The 22823-nt window shown below is 50.9% G+C and overlaps 1 protein-coding gene across 2 annotated transcripts in view; it reads left to right on the top strand.

Annotated features, from left to right (window-relative positions):
- HSPA12A (heat shock protein family A (Hsp70) member 12A) overlaps nucleotides 1-22823 on the top strand; it is a 173316-nt gene that overhangs the window by 94739 nt on the left and 55754 nt on the right. The window contains exon 1 of one of the 2 annotated variants that reach the window (XM_086377090.1): nucleotides 670-862. The exons of the other annotated variant lie outside the window; for it this stretch is intronic. Within the exon in view, the coding sequence (XP_086233216.1) occupies nucleotides 820-862 (43 nt within the window). The 5' untranslated portion in view covers nucleotides 670-819. Of the gene's footprint in view, nucleotides 1-669; nucleotides 863-22823 lie in introns of those variants that run through there. 2 annotated transcript variants of the gene reach the window in all.

The following is a 22823-nucleotide window of genomic DNA, read 5'->3' as shown; positions in this document are numbered from 1 at the left end:
AGGGAGAATGAATCACTGACCCCCAGTCCCTGAATTGTTAATGTCGTTATTCTCAGATTGTAAGGAGGGCCCGGGCGGATCCCATATATGGAAGATTCGGTTCAGCCTCTGCAGCAGGCACCTCCCGGTTCCGAGTTGCCATGGAGTCAGGCAGGTGGCCTGGAGGCTGATGCCCGCGGCGATGCCCAGAGCACGGCCCTCGCGCTTGTCCTCCGCCTGCGGCCTGAGCGCTGGCGGCGCCGGGTTCCTCCTTCACGCGGATCCTTGACGGTTTCTCTGGGACCCTGGGGGAGCGGGCGTCCTCTGGAGAGTGGGGTGCCTGTGCGGTGCTTGGTGCAGGACTTCGCACCCTTCGGCTCCAAAGGCCGAACGCGCCGCGGGGCCAAAGGGACCTGACATCCAGTCTCTGCCGCGCGCCCATCAGAGCGCCCAGAGCGCGCCTGCATCCGGCCAGCTGGCAAGACACCAGGCCCGGGGCGCGCCCATCACCCCGGGCGCGGGCGCCTCAGGGGCGAGCCCCGGAAAGGAGGGGCCCGGCTAGGCGCGGCGGGTCCGGGTGGGAGGACCCCGGGCTCTCTGGCTGGGCCGGACGCCGCGCCTTCTTTCCCCAACGGGCCGGCGGGGCGGGGCGGGGCGCGGGGCGGGCCCGGGAGGAGCGCGGGGAGGAGCTCGAGCTGCGGCGGCGGCCTCGTCAGACCAGTGCTCCCGCTGCCCGGCTGCTCAGTACCGGCCCGAGCGCCGCCGAGAACACGCACGGGGACCTGCACGGGCTCGGACGCCGCGCCGGGGGCTCCTCTCGCGGGCTGGGGCTGCGCGACCATGGCGGACAAGGAGGCCGGCGGCGGCGACCCGGGGTCCCGAGGTGAGCGCGCGGTGCGGGGTCCTGGGGTGCGGCGGGGCGGGCCGGGGAGGGAGGGGGCGCGATCGGCCCGGCGCCCCGCAGCCCCATCGCGGGTCCCGGGAAAGTAGGCGGCCCCGTCCCCGCCTTCCCCAGCCCCCTTCCCTCTTAGGGTCAGGGGCAGCACCGCGGCGGGGCCGGGAGTCCGGCGGGGGCGGGGGGGGACGAGAAGGTGGCCCGCCGGTCACGTGCTCCGCTCCCCGCTGGGGTGCGGACACTGCGGCGAGGACCTCAGCCCCCTCCCGGACACCTCGCTGCCCCCGCCGCGGGATGTCGCCTCCTGCGGGGCCCAGTGCGAGTCTGCAAGAGCATCGTCTCCCGTGTGCATCCCCTGAGTGCTCTGCGGGGGACGCCCGCGCTAGCCATTTAAACGGCCTGCCTCGGGTGATACGGTGTCCCCGGCCGCTCATTTTCGTGATTCAGCGAGGCGGGGGTGGGAACCAGAGGGAGTCAGAGATTTGGACCTGTTCTCTCACCCCGCCGAGGCCGGGAGCGGCGCGCCCTGAGTGCGGGCTGTAGTTCCGGGCCCTACTGCAGCCCATTCTCAATCGCCGCCCATCCCCCGGGGATTCTCAGGGCCGAGGAGGAGCGAAGCGGCCACCTCTCGCCCGGGATTGCGGAAAGGAGACTGCGCCCGGTGCAGAGGACAGACGCTCGCATTTCGGAAATGTGCCAGGGCTGCTTTCTTGGGGGAAGCGTGGCTCGGGCTCAGAAAGTGAGGGGAGGGAGGGCGGGTAAGGAGAGAGACGGGACCTGGAAGCAGGGGAAAGCAAAAGGGCAGCTCTTGGAGCCCAGAGCTATAAATCAGGGCTTCGCCAGTAGAGGAGACGGGCTGGCCAGGATTGCGGGTCGCAAGTGGGGAAAGTTGGGCGCAAGGAGGCTGCCGCGCGTCCCTGACCTGCAAAGCCTCAACAGGAGCAGCTGCGGGATGAGGAGCGAAGCCCGGCGGCTGTTTCCGGAGCTACTAGGCAAGCCGCTTAGCGCGGATGAAATCGAAACGCCCGAGGCATAAGAGAAAATGCATCCAGCGGAGGAGCGCCCGGCTCTGCGGGGACCCGACTAGAGCTGGGGAAACTGAGTCAAGGGTCAGCACAACCGCCCCGAGAAGTGTCCTCCCGGTCCTGGGGTCTGTGGAGGTGTCCCCCGCCCTCTGCTGCGCTTGGAGCCGCACCTGCCCCCTCCCCAGCCCATTGTTCCTGCGGATCTGGGAGGTGCCTCCCAACTCGGCACTGCAGTGGTGGGGGAGCGCTGGGGGGAGGGAGATCCTGACACCGCTCACTCCCGGGAGGGACGTGGAGAGTCCAGGCGGGGCCCAAACGCAACATCCCGAATCTGCCCCCCTCCCCTCCTCTTCCTGGGGAGGAGGTGACAAACGCCCGCAGTGGGCTGGAGGATGTCTTTTGTCTGAACATCACTCAGCAACTGGATTGATTTATCTTTTCCCCACCCGTTCCCTTTAAATTGGAAAAAAAAAAAAATAGGATGAAAGGGAGGGACATCAGAAAGGCTAAGGATTGCTAAAGCTTAAGTTAGGGAACCAGCTTCTTGCTTTTCCTGTTAGAAGAGTGAATGGCTGTACCCAGTGCAAGGTGGGCCATAGGGCTTGTCAATCACAGAGTGAGCAGAAATGTGCACTAACCTCCCCCACCCCCACTCTGTCTGGTAAAAATGGAATTTAGCACCTTTACCCTGCACATGGGCTTCCCAAGTGGTGGTAGAAGTAAAGAACCCACTTGCCAATGCAGAAGAAGTAAGAGACTCAGGGTTCAATCCCCGCATCGGGAAGATCTGGAGGAGGGCATGGCAACCCACTCCAGTATTCTTGGCTGGAGAATTCTATGGACAGAGGAGCCTGGTGGGCTACAGTGCATGGGGTCACAGAGAGTAGGGACACAATTGAAGCGACTTAGCACACACCTTGCACACATACACACACACACATACACACACACAGGCACTGTGTAGTTGTCTCTCCTCCCCATCCAGGATGTGGATACATGCTGGATGTGCTGGGCCACCTGCCACTGTTGCCTGTCCTTTCTAGAGTGTCTTTTCACTTTCAGGGCTCTACGGTTCAAAGTGCACAGTGACAATTTCAGGCACATGGACTTGGGATACAGAAAGAGTGTCCCTGGTAGCTCCTTGCTTCTCTCTGGCCTCCACCCCTTCATCTATAAAATGAAAGATATTAATAGTATCTCATAAGAGCAAAGCCTGCTTAGCCACCACCTGACACATCTATTCCTAAGGCTTCCTTACTGCATATTCTGTGCTGGGCAATGAACATGTGTTATTTTATTTTTTGAAGCTGCACCAGAAACCTGTGACCAGCATTGCCCTTTTACTGGGTAGGAAATCTAAGCCTAGGTAGAATGACTTATCCAAGGTCACACATCTAATAAGTATTGATTTGGACCCAGGTTGTCTGATTCCAGGGCTCCAGCCCTTCACCACCATCCTGTATAGCCCCTGTGGGCCAGTGATTACCATTCTGTTAGGGACATAAAGATGATTGTTCTTCAGGGGATTATTTCAAGGTTTCTTTTGGTGCCAGAGACATCAAAGTGGTTGGGACCTGTGAGCAGTGGGAGCCCTGGGTGCTGGGGCATGCTAGAAGGGCTGGCCATAAAGCTTTTACCAATAAATCAAGTGGGAATGGTGGTGGGGAGGTGCCTATGAAACAAGTATATCAGGTTGGTAGTAATTGAAGCTGGGTGGTGGGTACATGACCATTCATTACTATTCTGATTGCTTTGTATGTGCTTGCAAATTTCTTTAATAGAACATTTAAACTAGTTAATTTATAAAATCAGAAGGGCCACCCTTTAACCCCTGGAGCTTTGGACCGAAAAGGCTGAGATGACCTTCAGTCTTGCCCCAGCCAAGAGCTGAGCTGGTTGACACTTGGAGTCCTAGAAGGATGAGATGAGATGCAGCAGGGCGGGGGTGACTAAGGCTGGACTAGCTCCTGTGGTGACCGAGTCAGGCCTAGATGTGATCAGTGGAAGCCAGGTAGTTGGCTCCAGGCTTGGGGGAGGGTAAGAAAATGCACAGTCAGCAGGGGTTTTGCCAGGGTTGAGGGTAACTCTGAAGGTGGTGCTTTGGACTTTGGAGATGGGATTCTGACTCTTTGCAACCCCATGGACTATAGCCCACCAGACTCCTCTGTCCATGGGAGTTCCCAGGCAAGAACACTGGAGTGGTTACCATTCCCTTCTCCAGGGTATCTTCCTGAGCCAGGGATGGAATCCTGATCTCCTGTATTGCAGGCAGATTCTTTACTGTCTGAGCCACCAGGGAATCCCACCATCCTGATAATCATAATAAAAGTAACCATTTAAAATAATGACGTTTACTGAGGACTTAGTTTATTCTAAAATCTGAGAGTATTGAATTATCTTATTTAGCCCTGATCACATTTGTTATTGCTTCCCTGGTGGCGCAGTGGTAAAGAATCCGCCTGCCAGTGTAGGAGATGCAGGAGACTCAGGTTGGATCCCTGGGTTGGGAAGATCCTCTGGAGAAGGAAATGACTATCCACTCCAGTATTCTTGCCTGGGAAATTCCATGGACAGAGGAGCCTGGTGGGTTATAGTCCATGGGGTCGTAAAGAGTCGGGCACTGTATGGAGACAGCAACATGGAAACTTACATTACCATATGTAAAATAGCCAATGGGAATTTGCTGTATGTCTCAGGAAACTCAAACAGGGGCTCTGTATCAACTTAGAGGGGTAGGATGGGGAGGGAGATGGGAGGGAGTTTCAAAAGGGAGGGGATATATGCATACCTATCTGATTCATGTTGAGGTTTGACAGAAAACAACAAAATTCTGTAAAGCAATTATCCTTCAATTAAAAAATAAACTTAAAAAAAAAAGAGTCCCAACACAACTGAGCAATTGAGGACGCACACACATTTGTTACTGGAAGAATGACTCTACTGGGGGGCTCTTTTACCCCCAATTTGCTGAGGAAAAAGCTGCCAGGTTGGCGTGGCACAGCTGGAAACGGGCTGAGGGAGGGTCAGGAGGTGGTATCCCAGCACATGCGGGGCCCCCAGGGAATTGTGCTGAGTGTCTGGGCGATTGAGTATGTGACTAATAGAGCGTGACTAGTCGCTCCACTTTCCTGTGGCCACTAAACTACAGGTGGACATGGAAGCTGCTGGTTGTGGCTCCCAGAGGAGCCGAGAAAAGGTTGAAGTGATGCTCTGGGTATCATTAGGTAGGGCTGTAGTCATGGGATTCACATCCCTGTCCATACCTGCCTGGAAGCTGTGTCCCCTGTCACTGTGATGTACCCCTTGTGCATGATTGCCAAACCGTCTCCTGCATTTCCCAGAGCCCTGTCCTCTCCTTTGGCCCTCATGCAGATCCCCCTGTCTGGAACATCCTCACTTTTCTCTAGCAGACTCCTGCTCATCCTTCAAAACTCACTTCAGGTAGCACTTCCTAGACTCCTTCTTCTGTGTGGTCCAGAACCTTTGGTACTAACCCTCGGTGACCCCAACTCATGTTCAGTTTTACCTGTGAATATTCCACTGATTTCCCCAACAGCCCTACGTGTGCGTGCTGAGTCACTTCAGTTGTGTCCGACTCTTTGCGACACTATGGACTGTGTCCTGCCAGACTCCTCTGTCCATGGAATTCTCCAGGCAAGAATACTGGAGTGGGTTGACATGCCCTCCTCCAAGGGATCTTCCCGACCCAGGGAAGCCCAATAACCTTATGAGGTTGGAGAGTGTTATTATTAACCCATTTTGTTGATGAGGCAGTTGAGGCCTTTGAGGAACTTGGTATCTTGAATGCTAGAATTGGAGCCTAAAAGCTTGTGCTCTTTCTCTCAGTCCCTTTTCTCTCAGTGTGAGCAGGGACTATGCCTTTCATTTCCGTACTCTTAGGAAGGGTTCCGGTCCCATCTGCTGCTAGTGCTAAGTCACTTCAGTCGTGTCTGACTCTGTGCGACCCCATAGACAGCAGCCCACCAGGCTCCCCCGTCCCTGGGATTCTCCAGGCAAGAACACTGGAGCGGGTTGCCATTTCCTTCTCCAATGCATGAAAGTGAAAAGTGAAAGTGAAGTCTCTCAGTTGTATGTGACTCTTAGTGACCTCATGGACTACCAGGCTCCTCCGTCCATGGGATTTTCCAGGCAAGAGTACTGGAGTGGGGTGCCATTGCCTTCTCTGACCATCACTTCATGGCAAATAGATGGGGAAACAGTGGCTGACTTTATTTTGGGGGGCTCCAAAATCACTGCAGATGGTGACTGCAGCCATGAAATTAAAAGACACTTACTCCTTGGAAGGAAAGTTATGACCAACCTAGACAGCATATTCAAAAGCAGAGACATTGCTTTGCCAACAAAGGTCCCTCTAGTCAAGGCTATGATTTTTCCAGTGGTCATGTATGGATGTGAGAGTTGGACTATAAAGAAAGCTGAGCCCTGAAGAATTGATGCTTTTGAACTGTGGTGTTGGAGAAGACTCTTGAGAATCCCTTGGACTGCAAGGAGATCCAACCACCCATCCTAAAGGAGATCAGTCCTGAGTGTTCATTGGAAGGACTGATGTTGAAGCTGAAACTCCAATACTTTGGCCAGCTGATGCGAAGAACTGACTCATTTGAAAAGACCCTGATGCTGAGAAAGATTGAAGGCAGGAGGAGAAGGAGACGCCAGAGGATGAGATGGTTGGATGGCATCACCGACTCAATGGACATGAGTTTGAGTAAACTCTGGGAGTTGGTGATGGACAGGGAGACCTGGCGTGCTGCAGTCCATGGGGTTGCAAAGAGTCGGAGACGACTGAGGGACTGAACTGAACTGAACTGAGGAAGGGCATACAGTAACAGAAGGCATTCAACAAATGTCCTACTGTGTGTCAAGTGCATCTCAGTCAGCAAGCTGTGAGGGAGCACTGCAGTAGGGAATGGCATCTACAGTCCTGCCCACTCCACAGGGGAGTGGGCGCTTCTAGAAACTCAGATGCTCAGCAGTGGGTGGAAGCTGGAGAGGGAGGTGGGTGGGGCTCCGTCAACCCTTGAAAAGATGCGACTTTGATTCCAACAAGGCTTTGAGTGACGACTCAATCTTGTGGGGGCGAAATGCTCTTCTCACACAAATAGGCCTCTTTGGTGAGGGAGAAAGCGTCTTTCTTATCGCGGCGCATAATTAGAATGGCAGGGAGGAACCAGAGCTTTAATGAATGAGCAGCATGTGGCCGGGAGCACTCGCCTCCCACCCGGGTCTGGGCCTCGCCAGGAGAGCAGGGTGGGCCAACGAGATGACCTGGAAGAGCAAGTCCTGCTCAGAAATGACGCTGACCCCACCGCAATGGACTGGACTCTGCAAATCCTCCCGCATTCCTTTTATTGCAAAAAAAATCCCAGTCCCCGCTCTTGGTCAGATGTACCCTAGAGGTGCAGAGGGCTGGAGGAGCAAAGTGGCTTTGGAGCCCTAAGACTCCTGGTTGGTTCCACCTCAGCTTTCCTTGCCTGGTCAGTGAAAGGGGCGCGTGATGCCTGCTGGCTCTGTTGTGGAAATAGTGAAGATCATGGGTGGGCAGAAAGCTCTTTTGAATGCCTTTCAATACCTTTCTCAACTCTGCAGATTCCATTGCTGGGGAGCAAGAATGAGTGCAGCTGTCATCCAGGGTTGGTCTGGAACAGGTGGTGTCAGGAGCCACACTTTTCGGCCACTGGACACTCCCTGGTGTTAGTTACCACGGGTGGTTCTCTATCCAGGCTTCCTATTAGAAGTACTTGGAGAATGTTTTAAAATTCCTGGTGCCCTGGTCCTGATGCCCATCCCAGAAACTATTCTATCTGGACCTCTTTGGGGGAGCAGACAAGTTTGAGAATCAGTGAGTTTTCACATGTGTGCATTTCAGACTTGGGACTTCAGCACATGGTGGGAGGAAAGCCGGGAGCAGCTGCCACGGTCCACTCCCCAGTGCTGGACTGTCTGAGTCAGCAGGGAGTTTTCAGCACCAGCACTGTGTTAAATCCTTCACTTTTATCATCTCATTTAATCCTCATAAATTCTCCATTAAGTGCGTGGTTTTACACAAGGGGAAACTGAGGCTGAATCGAATTAAGTGCGTCGCCCTCTCTGTGACCTTGCTCTTGTGGGCTCTTGCTAGAAGAGAGCTCAGCCTCTCCGAAAAGCCTCTTCAGACACCTCCTATCTTCAGGGAACTGTTTCTCAGTCTTCAGTCACTTGTGTGTGTTGTGAGTGTGGGCTCATTGGTGCCCAGCTCTTTGCAACCCCATGGACTGTAGCCCTCCAGGCTCCTCTGTCCATGGGATTTCCCAGGCAAGAATACAGGAGTGGGTTGCCATTTTCTTCTCTGTCGGCCACTTGAGGTTCTCCATTTTTGATTCCACCATGTGTACTGACTGCCCAAACTGTAATGTACTGTATGATTATTTAAAAAATTGACCTACTGTTTTTGTAATGCACTTATTATAAGAGTCTTATTTATATCACTTCCACAATAGAAAACTTGTATCACTTGCCATAAACAGAAGGTAAAGGGAAAGTGAAAGTGGCTCAGTCGTGTCCGACTCTTTGTGACCCCATGGCCTATACAGTCCATGGAATTCTCCAGGCCAGAATACTGGAGTGGGTAGCTGTTCCCTTCTCCAGGACGTCTTCCCAACCCATGGGTTGAACCCAGGTCTCCTGCATTGCAGGCGGGTTCTTTACCAGCTGAGCACCAGGAAAGCCCAAGAATACTGGAGTGTGTAGCCTATCCCTTCTCCAGAGGATCTTCCCAACTCAGGAAATCGAACCGGGGTCTCCCTGCATTGCAGGAGGATTCTTTACCAACTGAGCTATCAAGGAAGCCCTAACCATAGCCCAAATGGTTAGGGCTATGGAACTTACACAGAGTTAATAAACTTTAGTCAGATGCTGCTGCCCAGAGAAGGTTTTGTGCTAAGACTGTGCTCTGGGGGCAGATGGAGACTGGAGAGTTTTACAGGCAGTCAAGGACATGGGATCATTAGACTCTTTCATAGAATCAGACTCACGAGGAACTTGAACAGGATGAGAAAAGCTTTAGGAATCACCTGGGGAGGGGTCATTAGAATTCTCATTCTTGGATTTTCTGAAATTAGGCCCACCAGGGAAATGGGGCCTGGGGATATGTTTGAACAGCCCATCAGTGAGTCTTATAATTGGGTGAGAATTAGTATGAACTGTGACTGCCTGGTCCCTGGCCACCAGGGAAATTGGGGCCCTCCCTTGGGGTTGGGGGTGGGGTGTCTCTGCACTGGAGTGTATGGCTCTGGGTTGGCCAGGTGGGAAAGAGAGAATGTTCCAGTGGGAATTTACAGGGGACGTCACCTTGGATTCCAATCCTAGCTTCACTGTGTACCAGTAGTGGGATGCTGGGCAAGTTCCTTACTCCCCCTCCCACCTCAGTTTCCACATCTGTAAAATGGGAATAACCTTTGTGCCTACTCCAGAGTGGATTTTATTTACTCCTATAACCCTTGCTAAGTGCTGAGTATACTTCCTGACTCACGGTGAGTGTTTGCTGTTGTCCACTATTATTGTTCACTATTATGAATCCTGTGGATGGAGCTCCAGCAGTTATCAGAGGCTGAGTTTCACCCAGGAGGCTCAGAGGAAAAGGATGGCTGAGAAGGGGTACTGCCAAGATCTCAGTGCTGGGAAGGAGCAGACCCAGCCTGAGCCCCAGGCAGTGTGGCTTCTTGTCCAGCAGGCCCCCGGCTTTGGAGGAGACTTCGGTGTCTCCACCACCACTTTGGTGTCTCAGGATGCTGGCCGTTTGGTTTCCACTTGGTCCTTTACCAAGGCTCTGAGCTCCACATGGGTTTCTGACTGGGTCACCAGTGAGGAATGAGGACTCTTTGTATCCAGGACTCTATCCAGGGCTCCCCAGCCTCCGCCCTCAGATGGACAGTTCCTGTCTATGCCTCCTGTCAGTGACAGTATTAATAATGACTCCGTTCACTTTCTGAGTATCTCAGTTTGGAAGGTGAATTATGTGGTTGTGTCATTTATCCTTGTCCTTTTCTCAGCCACCTGGACCTCAAGTGGGACGAGGAAGGCAGGAGGGTGTATGGTTAAATCTGTGCTTTGGCCTCTAACACTTCTGGCTTCAGATGTGTTTAACGTCTGGGTGTAATGTTGCTGGGCCTCAGTTTCTCCTGCTGAAAACAAGGATGATTAATACTGCTCCATTGGGATGCTGTGACAATCGGGGTGCTATGAGAGACGATATGTCCAGGGCTGGGCAGAAGCCTGGTGGGGGCTCAGGAAGTGGCTACAATTGATTATTATTATTGTTGGTTTGATTGGGGAGATGTAATGGCTAGACATGGGACCTGGAGCCTGGCCTCCTGGTTTCATCTCTGGGCTCTGTCCTTTGCCTGTCATGTGGCCCTAGCAAGTGGGGCTTCCCTGGTGGCTCAGATGGAAAAGAATCTGCCTTCAATGCAGGAGACTTGGGTTCTATCCCTGGGTCAGGAAGATCCCCTGTAGAAGGGAATGGACACCCACTCCAGTATTCTTGCCTGGCGAATTCCATGCACAGAGGAGGCTGGCAGGTTACAGTCCATGGGGTGACAAAGAGTCGGACACAACTAAGGGACTAACAAAGCAGCAAGTTACATAACCTCTTAAAGGCTCAATTTTCTCATCTGTGAAATATAGATTAACTTCATATGGTTTTTGTAAGGATTAAATGAGTTTACACAAGAAAAGCACTTAAAGCTAACCACAAAGTAGACACTAAATTAATATTAGCTATTATTATTAGCTGTTATTGTTATTATGAATAATGGTTCCAAGTTACATTCCTGTAGCCCAGAAGAATTATCCAATGTATTCGTTTCCTATTGCCATCGTAAAAATGATCACAAAGGCAGTGGCATAGAACAACACAAATGTATTATCTTATAGTCTAGAGGTTGGAAGTCATTCCAAAGTGGGTCTCATTGGTGTAAAATCAGGGTGTTGTCAGCTGTGTTCTTGTGGAGGCTCTAGGGGAGAACACGCTTCCTTGCATTTTTTAGCTCAGAGGTCACCTGCATTCCTTGACTTGTGGCCCCTTCTTCCATTTTCAAGTACATCATCACTCCAGTCTGCTTTCCGTGTATGTCTTCTCCCTGACTCGGCCCCTCCTACCTCCTTCCTCCAAGGACCCTTGTACAGGAATCTCTTATTTAGGCCCATCTGGACAATCCAGGATACTCCCCCTCTTCCAAGATCCTGAATTTCATCATATCTGCAAAAATCCTTTTTTTCTATATTCACAGACTCCAGGGATTAGAACATAGGCATATTTGGGGGACTGTCTACCACAGTCAGAAAGATTTAGGTGCAATAGTTAGACAACCTTCAGCATCATCAGAGCAATGTGAATGTTGCAAGCTATTCCTCCTCTGGGTTGCATATCTGTTGGGTTCCTCTTGAACCTACTGAATGATGCCCTCTTGGAGTTTGGGTTGTTAGTCAGCCCTTGGCTTTTTTTTTTTAATTTAACATTTTTAAAAAAATTATTTTTGGCGGCATTGGTTTTTGTTGCTGTGTGCAGGCTTTCTCTAGTTGCACAAGTGGAGGCTGCTCTTCATTTCGCTGTGCAGGCTTCTCACTGCTTCTCTTATGGCAGAGTATGGGCTGTAGGGTGCACAGGCTCAGTAGCTGTGGTACAGAGACTTAGTTGTTCCACAGCATGTGTGATCTTTCTGGATCAGGGATCAAACCTGTGTCCCTTGCATTGGCAGGCAGATTCTTAACCACTGGACCACCAGGGAGGTCAAGCCCTTGGCTTCTAACAAATCCTGGTAGGGTGTTCGGAGACACTGCCATTCTGGGGGCTCAATTAGATCCTTCTCAGGAGCCTAAGGAATCACTGATACCTGAATCAAAGACTTATGCCCAAGTGGGGGAAACTATTAAATTAATAACAAATTAGTGAAATGTCTGCAAAATAAGTGGCTTCCTGAGGAGTCCTATAAAATCACTTCTGCTGAATCCTAGTGCTAAAAGCAAGTCACCAGGCCAGCCGGATGCAAGGAGTGGAGAAATAGACTCCACCTCTTAATGGGAGGTGCTGTGAAAAATTTGTGACTGTTTTTAATCTAATAGAGTCAGCTTGACTCAAATGTTAAAAGTACAAACCTTAAATCTTGTACATTTTCAAGCAACTTGTTGGTTAGATTGTCTCACTTTTTAAGATGTTCTGTGAGTCCATGGCAATTGTCCAGAAATCAGCCCTTTGTAAATCAGATGTTCAGTTCAGTTCAGTTGCTCACTCATGTCCAATTCTTTGCAACCCCGTGGACTACAGCACACCAGGCTTCCCTGTCCATCACCAACTCCTGGAGCCTACTCAAACTCATGTCCATTGAGTTGGTAATGCCATCCACCCATCTCATCCTCTGTCGTCCCCTTCTCCTCCTGCCTTCAATCTTGCTTAGCATCAGGGTCTTTTCCAGTGAGTCAGTTCTTCGCATCGGGTAGCCAAAGAATTGGAGTTTCAGCTTCAGCATCAATCCTTCCAATAAATATTCAGGCCTGATTTCCTTTAGGATGCACTGGTTGGATCTCCTTGCAGTCCAAGGGACTCAAGAGTCTTCTCTAACACCACAGTTCAAAAACATCAATTTTTCGGTGCTCAGCTTTCTTTATAGTCTAACTCTCACATCCATAATCAGATGTTACTCACAGTCAAATGATCTTAAAAGCCACTTCTAATGATCTTACTCTGGAAATTGTTACAGCATGTATTTCTATGATTGACAAATGGGGAGATGATGTGGGTATAGATGCAAGTTGTCTTGGCTCATTGGCAATTTTTCCCAGTGTGTTTATGTTTTGGTAGATCAGGGTGGGCTTTCTCATAATTAAAGATCAATCTGAATTAAGAAAAAATTGAAAATGTATAGAGGCACCTTCCTTTAGGGCAAGTCGTGACCATTTTCATAGCTTTCCATTCCCTTAAGCTGTGTGGGGAAGCTCAGAGAGCAGATGAAGGAGCTGGAAGGCATTGTCCTTATAAGAAATCAGTGGTGCAGGTAACCTTCTGGATGGGGCTTTTCATTTTGATGAAATTGGTCTCTGTAAGAAGTGAGTGCCCCTGAGTTCCTTCATCTCAAAGGAGGAACAGGAGCCAACGACTGATTCACTGGGCGGTGTTGGTTTCAGGCCCATTGGCTGCTGGACTAGGATGTCCCTAGGTTCTATAGGTTGTAACTGGTATGCACCAACCCTGTTTTCCCCCCACAGCCTATTATTTTTAGTGTGCATTTTTGTCAAATGTGAAGATTTTCAAGAAAATACATGGCAGTGTAGCAGAAATGTCTGTGCTCACTTCTGCTGTGGGATGAGTGTCGATTTAAAAATATTGGTCCTGTGGTGGAGAGGGACTCAAAGAAGCCAGCCAACAGGAAGAGCCTCTGGGCACTGCTTTCATTTTCACCTCTTTGCTGAGCATATTAGGTCTTCCCAGGTGGCCCAGGGGTGAGGAATCCACCTGCCAAGCAGGAAACATGGGTTCGATCCCTGGGCCGGGAAGATCCCCTAGAGAAGGAAGTGGCAACCCTCCAGTATACTTGCTTGAGAAAATCCCATAGACAGAGGAGCCTGGTGGGCTACAGTCCATGGGGTTGGAAAGAGTCGGACTTGCACATGCATGCGATGGAGACTGTTTTACTTCCTGAATGTTTTGCATACCTTTTGGGTAGTTTTGCCTACTAAGTTCCAATATGACCATCAGGAAAACCAAGGCTCCAGGAAGGTAGTGAGTTCTCTGGGATGGAGCTCTTGTTCCTCCAGCCCACTTGCCCTCCTCCCCACCCGCCCCCCAAGACCTCCAAAGGCAGTGGGTTTTGCTGGTCTTCTTTGATTGCTATAAACTGGCAGTAACGTGATTTCCCTTGTTGCCTTCTGTGTTTGGTAAACCAGACCCTGTGGTCTTGTTGGTTTCTCAGTGACTGGGAACAGGTTTCTGAACCCAGATTCTTGGTCCCGTTTGGGACACAGAAGATGTGGGTGGCAGGCTGGAGCCTCCTGATGCGGAGGCCCCAGGCTGGCCTCTGTCTGTTTCTCCCCCAGGTTTCCGTGGGCTAAAGGCTGAATTCCTCTGGTCACTTCCTTCCTTTCTGTTCCTTTTCTCTTTGTCCTTGAGGAGCCATCTCTGCCAGTTGGAATAGGAAACTGTTTACAGCACAAACGTCAGGAGTCCTGTTCCCAAAGCGGAGATGAATGTTGTTGAGAAAACAGAGTTTTTAGGTGACTTCTGCAGCCTTTTAAGACCTGGGTTGTCGATGACTGGGTTGGGCCTACCCTTTCATCTTACAGGTGGGCAAAGGTCAGGGAGGGCTAAAGAGACTGCCCCCAAACACTTGGCAAAGCCAAGTGGAATAGAATCCAGATCGCTCCCAGCCTCTACACACTTTCCAGCTGAACCTAGAGGTCGCCTCATAACCCTCTTGTCGACTGAAGAATATACACACTCCTGGGCTTGAAGTCCTAAACATTTCGGCTGAATAAAACATGACTCTCTGCTTTTAGGCTGCATGTGTGTTTTTCAGTCGACATTCCTTAGCACAACAGTCCAGCCAGCCTCTCCCCATCAGTCAGAGATGGCACGCCGATCCAAACCTCTTTGCCATTAATAAGTTATTGACTTGTCGCCACCCCCGCAGCCTTTTCCTCCTGTAGGAGGAAAATTACCCTCCTACAGGTAGTTATGGTGCTGGTAACCAAATAAGTCATCTGCAGGAGATGGTTTCTAGGTAAACCATCTATTTATTCTCCATATGGGTGGAGAATAAATGTACGCCCTACTGGAAATTTTACTCCTTTTTCTTTAATGGAGGAAATTGCATTCTTCCATGTAAGTATTTCATAATGAGTGGAGTAGTTGACTTCTGGGCCTCTCCCATGAAATGAAGTGCAAACTCATGGGGTGTTCCCCTGGTGCACACTGGGCCATGGCAGCCATGTGGTGCTGGCCAGCTGGACCGCTCTGAAGGGGCTGTGGGCATCAGGTCAAGCTGTGGTTTCCTGAGTTAGGATGTAGCAGAAGGGACACATCATTTGTCCAATGATGCCAAATACATCAACCGACGCATTTGCTTCAGCAGATGTTCTGTCTTAAGTACAAGGAGTGATGTGAGGACCCTCCAGGGAGGCCTATTACTCAGCTGTGGGAAGGCCCATCAAGGATGTATCACTAAAAAAAAATTAAAAATAAAAAGGATGTATCTGGCCAAATCCACAAAGGCCCACTAAGGGGACGCTGGAGCAGACTGATGGAACAAGGCTGAGGCGTGACCTTTCCTCTCTGCACCAGCTCCCTGGGGTTCTCCTCCAGGAAACAAGGGGGACCTGGGGGATGGCAGTGGTGTCTGTCCCTGTCTTGGGAACCTGGCTGGGCGTAGTCCCTTCAGAGCCAGATATTTAGGACCACACAATTGCCCTTGAAAGGCCTCTGCTGGTTTCAGACCAGCCTTCGAAAGATGTCTAAAGATATTAGCTACAGGCCATCCCTTGGTGTGGGCCTCTGATGGTCTTGGCCAGGACACCAGCTAGGACCGGTGCTAGGAGGCTGGGAGAAGGGAGGGGAGTCACCTGGATCCAGATAGTCCCTGAAGGGAGGGCCTAGCAGGTGGAATGGGGTGTGAGGGACCCCAGATGTCCCCCATGGGCAGTAAGGCAGAGGGGCTTTGGAATCAGCTTGTTTCAAAGCCTGATGTCACCTCTTATTAGCAATATGATCTTTAGGCAAGTCATTTAGCTTCTTTTATGCATAAAAAACACCAAACATACCCGGCCTGGAGCTAACGTGGGATGGGAAATTGGTGGAGTGAAACAGGCTTAGCTGAGTTAGGAATTACTGATCTGAGCCCTGGTCCCACACTTGCTGGTTGTGTGGCCTGGACCTGAACGGTTAATTCAACCTCTCTGAGCTCCTGCGACCCTTTCTGTAGAGTGTGGGTAACCACCCCTTACAGGATGGTCTGGAGAATTAGATGAAAGTCAAGCACATGAAGGGTTTTCCCTGCACACAAAACGTGCACATTCAGTGTTTGGCAACTTTACTATTTAAAGCACCCACCAGGTACATAGTAGGTGCTCACAAAGGTCATTTAAGGGAGTGGGCCTGACGAAGCAGGTGCAGCGTGGTTCCCCGATAGGGAGATTTTTTAAGTTGCACTTACTGAGGTGTCATTTACAAAAGGTAAAACTCACAGTTTTTCGGTCTCAGTGTGATGAGTTTTGACTAGTGAGAACAGTCATGTAACCACAACCACATCAGCACATAGAGTATTTTCAAGTGGGGGAGATTTTGTCATCCAGAAATTGTCCACACAGATCCTTCTGGTTTGGGGGGCCCCTCCTTAGTTGGGGAGGACCCCAAGGCCCAGACCTTGCCCATTAAGAAAGGGACCCCCAAGGTCATCTCACTGACAAGACCCAAGCCTGCACCCTGGGGCTATCACCTGCTCAGGGCTGGGCTGGGGCTTCAGCAGTCCTTCTCTGCTGGGTCCTCATTGGTTTTGAGAAGGGAGGCGGGAACCTGCAGGTGCAGAGGTCAGGCCCAGGTCTGGGCGGTGCTGCCAGGCAGAGGCTGACATGCCTACTCGAACTGAGGCAAAGGCCACATCTGTGTGAAGTGCCATGGCTTGTGTGGCTTGGCTCAAAGTGAAGGTCCCATGGTCTTGCTTGCCAATGGCCATCTGTGCAGGGATGTGTTGGTCTGTGAGGCTCATTGGCTGGCACATGAGGACATTAAGATTGGTCCCAGTGGTTGTGGTTTAAGGATGGAGGAAGGTTCTACACCTGACCCTGGCCACAGTGCCTGGAGTTGCCGCCATCTTCCTCTGGGTTAAGCATTTCTTCTCCCTTGTCATCTTTCAAAAGATTACTTCTCTGAAGAGAAAACTCTTAGGTAAGCAATGGAAAGTAGACTTGAATTTTGTGTGCCCTCTCTGATCAGTTGGGAGGAATCTGGAATGCTGTGTTGAGAGGCATTCTGAGGCCACCTCTGTCTAGTTGGAAAGAAGATGGTAATTGATACATGCTGTGTTTTCCAAATACCAGCCTTTGGGCTGGAAATGGCTCTGATGCGTGAAGCCTAATGGGTATGTGAGGAAGTTGCACAGATAACTGTGTCGTAGGTTTCCATGAGGCTAAATCTACTCCATCCAAAAAAGAGAATTTCTGATATGCCCTTATGATATTATAGATTGTTATATTAAAGGTAACCACATTGTTGCACAGTCTCCTTCTGCTTTGACTGGGGTCTTGGCCAAGTGACTTGTTTTGGCCAGATGTCCACAAACATGAAGCCAGCAGAGATTTGATGAGCATCTGTGCGCTGGGACTCGCCCACCTGTTACATTGTTATGTAGGACACCTGGGCTGTCCTGCTGGAGAGGCCACATGGAGGGAATTGAGCCTCCCCACCCAGCAGCCCAGGAGAACATCAGACACAGTGAGTGAGGCTGTCTTGGATCATTTAGCCCCAGTTAAGCCTTCAAATGACTTTCATGCATGAGTTGACCCCAGGTGGGAAAAGCCCAAATTGCAGAGTTCTGTACAAACAAGTAATTGTCATTTTGAGCCACTAAATTTTTGGAATTAAAAAGGTTTTTTCTTAATAGCAATAGATAACTAGTAGAAGGCAATGGCACCCCACTCCAGTACTCTTGCCTGGAAAATCCCATGGATGGAGGAGCCTGGTAGGCTGCAGTCCATGGGGTCGCTAAGAGTCGGACACGACTGAGTGACATCACTTTCACTTTTTACTTTCATGCATTGGAGAAGGAAATGGCAACCCCCTCCGATGTTCTTGCCTGGAGAATCCCAGAGACGGGGAAGCCTGGTGGGCTGCCGTCTATGGGGTCACACAGAGTCAGACACGACTGAAGTGACTTAGCAGCAGCAGCAGTGCATAGTCCTATTTTCCTTTCTTTTATGGATTGAATATAATAGCAGATAATAGATTTAATAAAAAGTTTTTATGTCTGTCCTTGGCAAAATAAAAACTTAACAATACTTTATTAGGCCCAAATAGGGGGATTTAATGCTTGGTAAATTAAGCCATCAGGGAACCAGAATTAGTGGAGATCTTGGGGAGGAGTTGCTGGGTCCTCAGGAGCCATTAGCACTTAGTTAGTTTGACTTTGATGATCAGAGTGAGAAATGGTTAAAGCTGGAGGGTACAATAGGGCTTTCAATATCTATGAGCTGACCTCTTCAATTTTCCTGATAAAGAAACAGAATCCTCGAAAGTGGCAGTCACATGAAGAGCAGACAGTGACCTAGTGGGAGAATAGCATCATGATGTCTCTCAAGGCAAGGGAAGGCTCTGCTTGTCTGGGTTGAGATATGAGGACCGGGAGGCTGACGGTACAGACAGTGGGCTGGCAGCACCCAGCGTGGGCCCTGGAGGGGACCTGGGGGGAAGGGATGGTCTAGTCCCAAGGGGAATGGTGAACAGTGGTGCCAAAGACCCAGCAGAGACCTGATGTGCTGTGCTGTGCTGTGCTTAGTCGCTCAGTAGTGTTTCTGAGTACTTCAGACCTATCTCAGGACAGACTGCTGGGAATGTGTGTGTGTGTATGTGTGTATACATAAGTATGTGTGTGCGTGCAGGTATGGCAAGAGAGGAAGAGGGAACAACAGAGATGGAGGAGAGGAAAGGAGAGGGACAAAGACACAGGAAAGGAGAGACTGTAGAAGCTTCTAGTAGATCTTCCCTTGGGTTTTGTATGGTTCATTAAACATGAACCCACAAAGACTTGGCTAGCTGTGGACATTGATTTTGCCCCACCACTGCACTCCTTGGGTCTTCCCTGAACATTCACCAGTGAGATCCCTAAGTGCTACATGCTTGGGTCAGAGCCCGAGGTTCTTAGGAAGGAAGATGAGCCCACAGGATGGGATGTATCAGGTTCAGTAGGAAAGTCAGAATTCACTTTCTCCTACTTATTTTTTGATCTAAGCCTTGTGCATTGAATGAATATTTATGTGGAAAAAGCAGACTTCCTCACTGAATTATATATGTATATTACATATATATTTATCTATCTTATGAAATAGGCATGTATTCCTGTAGAGTAAGACCTTAAGATAGAATACAGCATGCTGAAGAATGCAGGGGGGTCATGCTAACATTGCCCCTCAAAAATCTTGGTGGATGGGGGTGGGAAGGGTGAGGCCACTTTCTAGTAAAATACTAGCAATGAGATTGAAATAAGCAGCAAAATATAAACACAGAAGCCAAAAATATAATGACCGTGGTGGAGGGGTGGCCCGGCTCATCCTGTGACTCATGAGGGAGTTGTCAGGGGTTTCGTGTCCCAAGATAGCAGCCCCCCCCGCACCTCCTTCTGCCAGCGAAGCGTCTCCCTCTCCATACCTCTGCCCATGCTCACAACTAGTTTTGCCATTCGCCCTTAGAAGAATTTGTGGATTGGTTTCCATCTGTGAATATGCTTACCACTCAAGGTGACCCTGTCCTGCTTCCCCCGACCCCTAGATGAACCCTCAGGGCCCAGAGCCCATGGGCAGCCGTATGGTCATCCCACACACACTGCCAGCTCCAGGCTTGTCCCCAAATGTGACAGCTGAACGGCAGGATCCTGACCAGGATGTGACTGATTAAAGCTGAGGGCAGTGCTGGGGGAAAAGCTGGAGCCCAGAGGACCTAGGAGCCCAGGGTGGTGCCTGGGACCCAAGCAGGATGCCTGCCCCCTCACAGGGTGGCAAGATGTCTGTCTCAGCACTGAGGATGGCCCACTTCAGATAGGGGACATTTATTTGGGGACATGTGGGGGTTAACTGGGCTTCCCCTGTGGCTCAGTGGTAAAGAATCTGCCTGCAAGGTTGGAGCCGTGGGAGACTTGGGTTTGATCCCTGGGTGGGGAAGATCCCATGGAGGAGGGCATGGCAACCGACTCCAGTATTCTTGCCTGGAGAATCCCATGGACAGAGGAGCCTAGTGGGCTTCAGTCCATGGGGTTGCCAAGAGTTGGACACAACTGAAGCGACTTAGCACACACTCATGCACAGGGGGTTGACTATTAGAGCCAGAGCAATACCCACTGAAGTCCTGGGCCTGGAGGAGGCTGAGGTCAAGGCAGTTCAAGAGCTCCTTCCAGGCGGGTCCCTGAGCTGAGCCCTCATCTCTGAGAGGAGGCAGTGTGGAATTGTGGGACCGGCTCAAGTCCTGGGCTAGCTCTGCGGCAGACTCCTTGTGAGCCTTGGGCAGGCCTGGAAGCCTTCTTGAACTTCTGTCTCCTCATCTCTAGGGTGGAGCTGGGAGATAAAGCTTACCCCATGGGATAACTGGGGAGATTTGCCAGACAGAGAGTGGTCCCCAGAGTATGGGAACCGGGTGATCACTACGAGCTGATGGAGGCTGGGGTCCTGATGCAGAAAACAGGAGTAGGTAAGAACTTGTGCAGGAGTACCGAGTACCTTGGCTGAGCAGCAGGGCCCCCGGGGAGGGGGAAGCCAGCCTCAAACCCTGCTCAAGCCCCCATCCCCGCCCCCATCCTCAACATCTCCTCTGTCCTCATGATGTCTTGGGCAGGGACTGGGAAAAAATGAAGATAACTTTGGTTCTCATAACAAAAGTGTTGCACGTTCATCATGGAAAATCGAATCCAAAGGATGAAAGGCAGAAACAGCCAGGACCACACGCCCACAGGCAGCCCCTGTTAGCCCCTTGGTGTTCAGCTGTCCAGAGTTGCCACTTCATGCGAGACAGAGCCAATAGACGAGCTTTCACAAAACCCAGCTCCATGGGGAAGGGGGTGTTATCCTCTTTTTATAGACAAGGACACAGAGGCTTGAAAGGATATGGTTCTTGGTTAAGGCTCTGTCGGGAGAGAGCGGGTGGTGGACCTCATGGTTTCTGAGCTTGGATTTTTGTATTCTTCAAAAATCCTTGTCCTGGGTAATTTTTCTAACACTCCCTCACGTGCTTTGCCTCCAGCCACCAGAAAGCCGCTCCACAAGACCCCTGGGGTCCCTTTCACCAGTCATCCAGGGAGCAGGAGGGGCTGGGCACTGCCCTGGTGCAGGCTCTGCATGGGCTTGAGGGGCGAGGGTTCTGGAAAAGTGACCGAGCTGTCTGTTCTTAGAGCTCAGGGCTGTGCTGCCTGAAGGGCCTGGGCTGTGGGTGGCTCAGCAGAGCTGTCTGAACCTGGACACAGGTCACCTGGGGCCCAGATAGCAAGGTGCTGTCAGGTGGGCATCTGGCAAAAAGGCAAACTCGCCTGAGGGTCCTTCTTTCTGGGGGTGCCTTAGTGGCAGGAGCAGCAGGGACCTGGGAGCGGGGCCTCTTGTCCCATCTGGAGTGTGTGCCTCCATGCAGGAGGGCTCACTGCAGCAGCCTCGTGGGCCCCTTAGGAGCAGCCAGGCCCCTTCTCACAGAAGCGGCTTTGTGTCCGTCTGGCAGTTTCCCCGCAGGCGCCCGCGCCCTGCAGAGAGCTCTAGGGGATGAGGTGCTGCCTGCTGCTGCGCCTTGAGGAGCAGGTAGGAGGGGCACGGTGGGGTGCGCCAGGCGGCAGGCTGGAGGCCTGCGGACAAAGGTTTGCTCATCCATTTGAATTCATTGCCTACAATTAAAATGAAGGAGAGGGACTTCCCTGGTAGTCCAGTGGTTAAGAATCCACCTGCCAATGCAGGGGACACAGGTTTGAGCCCTGGTCTGGGAAGATCCCACATGCCATGGGGCAACTAAGCCCATGTGCCACAACTATTGAGCCTGTGGAGCCCATGGGCCGCAACTGCTGAGTTCACTTATTGCAGCTCCTGAAGCCCCCCAGGCCCTGGAACCCATGCTCCTCGACAGGAGAAGCCACCGCAGTGAGAAGCCGGCGCACTGCAACTTGAGAGTCAGCCCCACTCGCTGCAACTAGAGAAAGCCCACACGTAGCAACAAAGACCCAGCGCAAACAAAAGTGAAAAAAATAAATAAAATGTTGTAGAATGCATGAGGGATGTCACCTAGCCACCTGGATTTCTGACTCTTCCGTTGGGTGGAGTTAAAGCATGCTGACCCTCTGGACCTCACTTGGGTCCCCAGCGTGGGCCTCCCATCACCTCCACAGTCCCTATCTTGAGTTTTCATTTCTCACCCCACTCACATTGTTTCCCTTAGAGCCGAGTTAGGGGAATGTTCTCCTACCCACATGTAACTAAGAGGGGGTCATCAAAGGACAACCGCTCCCCTTAGTTCCATCCCCCGTCTTCGGTGACCTTGGGGGGCACACAGGGCTTGCATTTGGCTTTCTCCTTCCAGCTGCAAGTAAAGTTTTCTATCTCCTCATGCCTTGGTTTCTGGAAAGCAGTTGATAATGCAGGGCAGGTGTGAAGATTAAGTGAGATGGTGCCGGCAATGCCATGCCCCAGATGTAACACCCACAGCCCAGGTTACAGGTGTCCTTCTTGTATGCTGTTTATTTTTATTATTGGTATAATTTACATACTGTAAGCCTACACATGTTAAGTGTTTAGTTCATGGGTTTTTACCCCTTAACACATACATACATACATATATATATTTATATACATATATATATATATACACACACACACACCATATACTTCTGTGGTATACACAAGTAGTAGTCATGTATGGATGTGAGAGTTGGACTGTAAAGAAAGCTGAGTGCCAAAGAATTGACGCTTTTGAACTGTGCTATTGGAGAAGACTCTTGAGAGTCCCTAGGACTGCAAGAAGATCAAACCAGTCAATCCTAAAGGAGATCAGTCCTGAATATTCATTGGAAGGACTGATGCTGAAGCTCCAATACTTTGACCACCTGTTGCCAAGAACTGACTCACTGGAAAAGACCCTGATGCTGGGCAAGATTGAATGCAAGAGGAGAAGGGGACAAGAGGATGAGATGGTTGGATGGCATCACCGA

Source organism: Bos grunniens, chromosome 26, assembly GCF_055505025.1.
Source record: "Bos grunniens cultivar Pamir isolate PY7600 chromosome 26, Bosgru_T2T1.0, whole genome shotgun sequence".
Lineage (NCBI taxonomy): Eukaryota > Metazoa > Chordata > Mammalia > Artiodactyla > Bovidae > Bos > Bos grunniens.
Note: the sequence above shows the minus strand (reverse complement) of the source record. Positions and strands in the feature narration are given on the sequence as shown.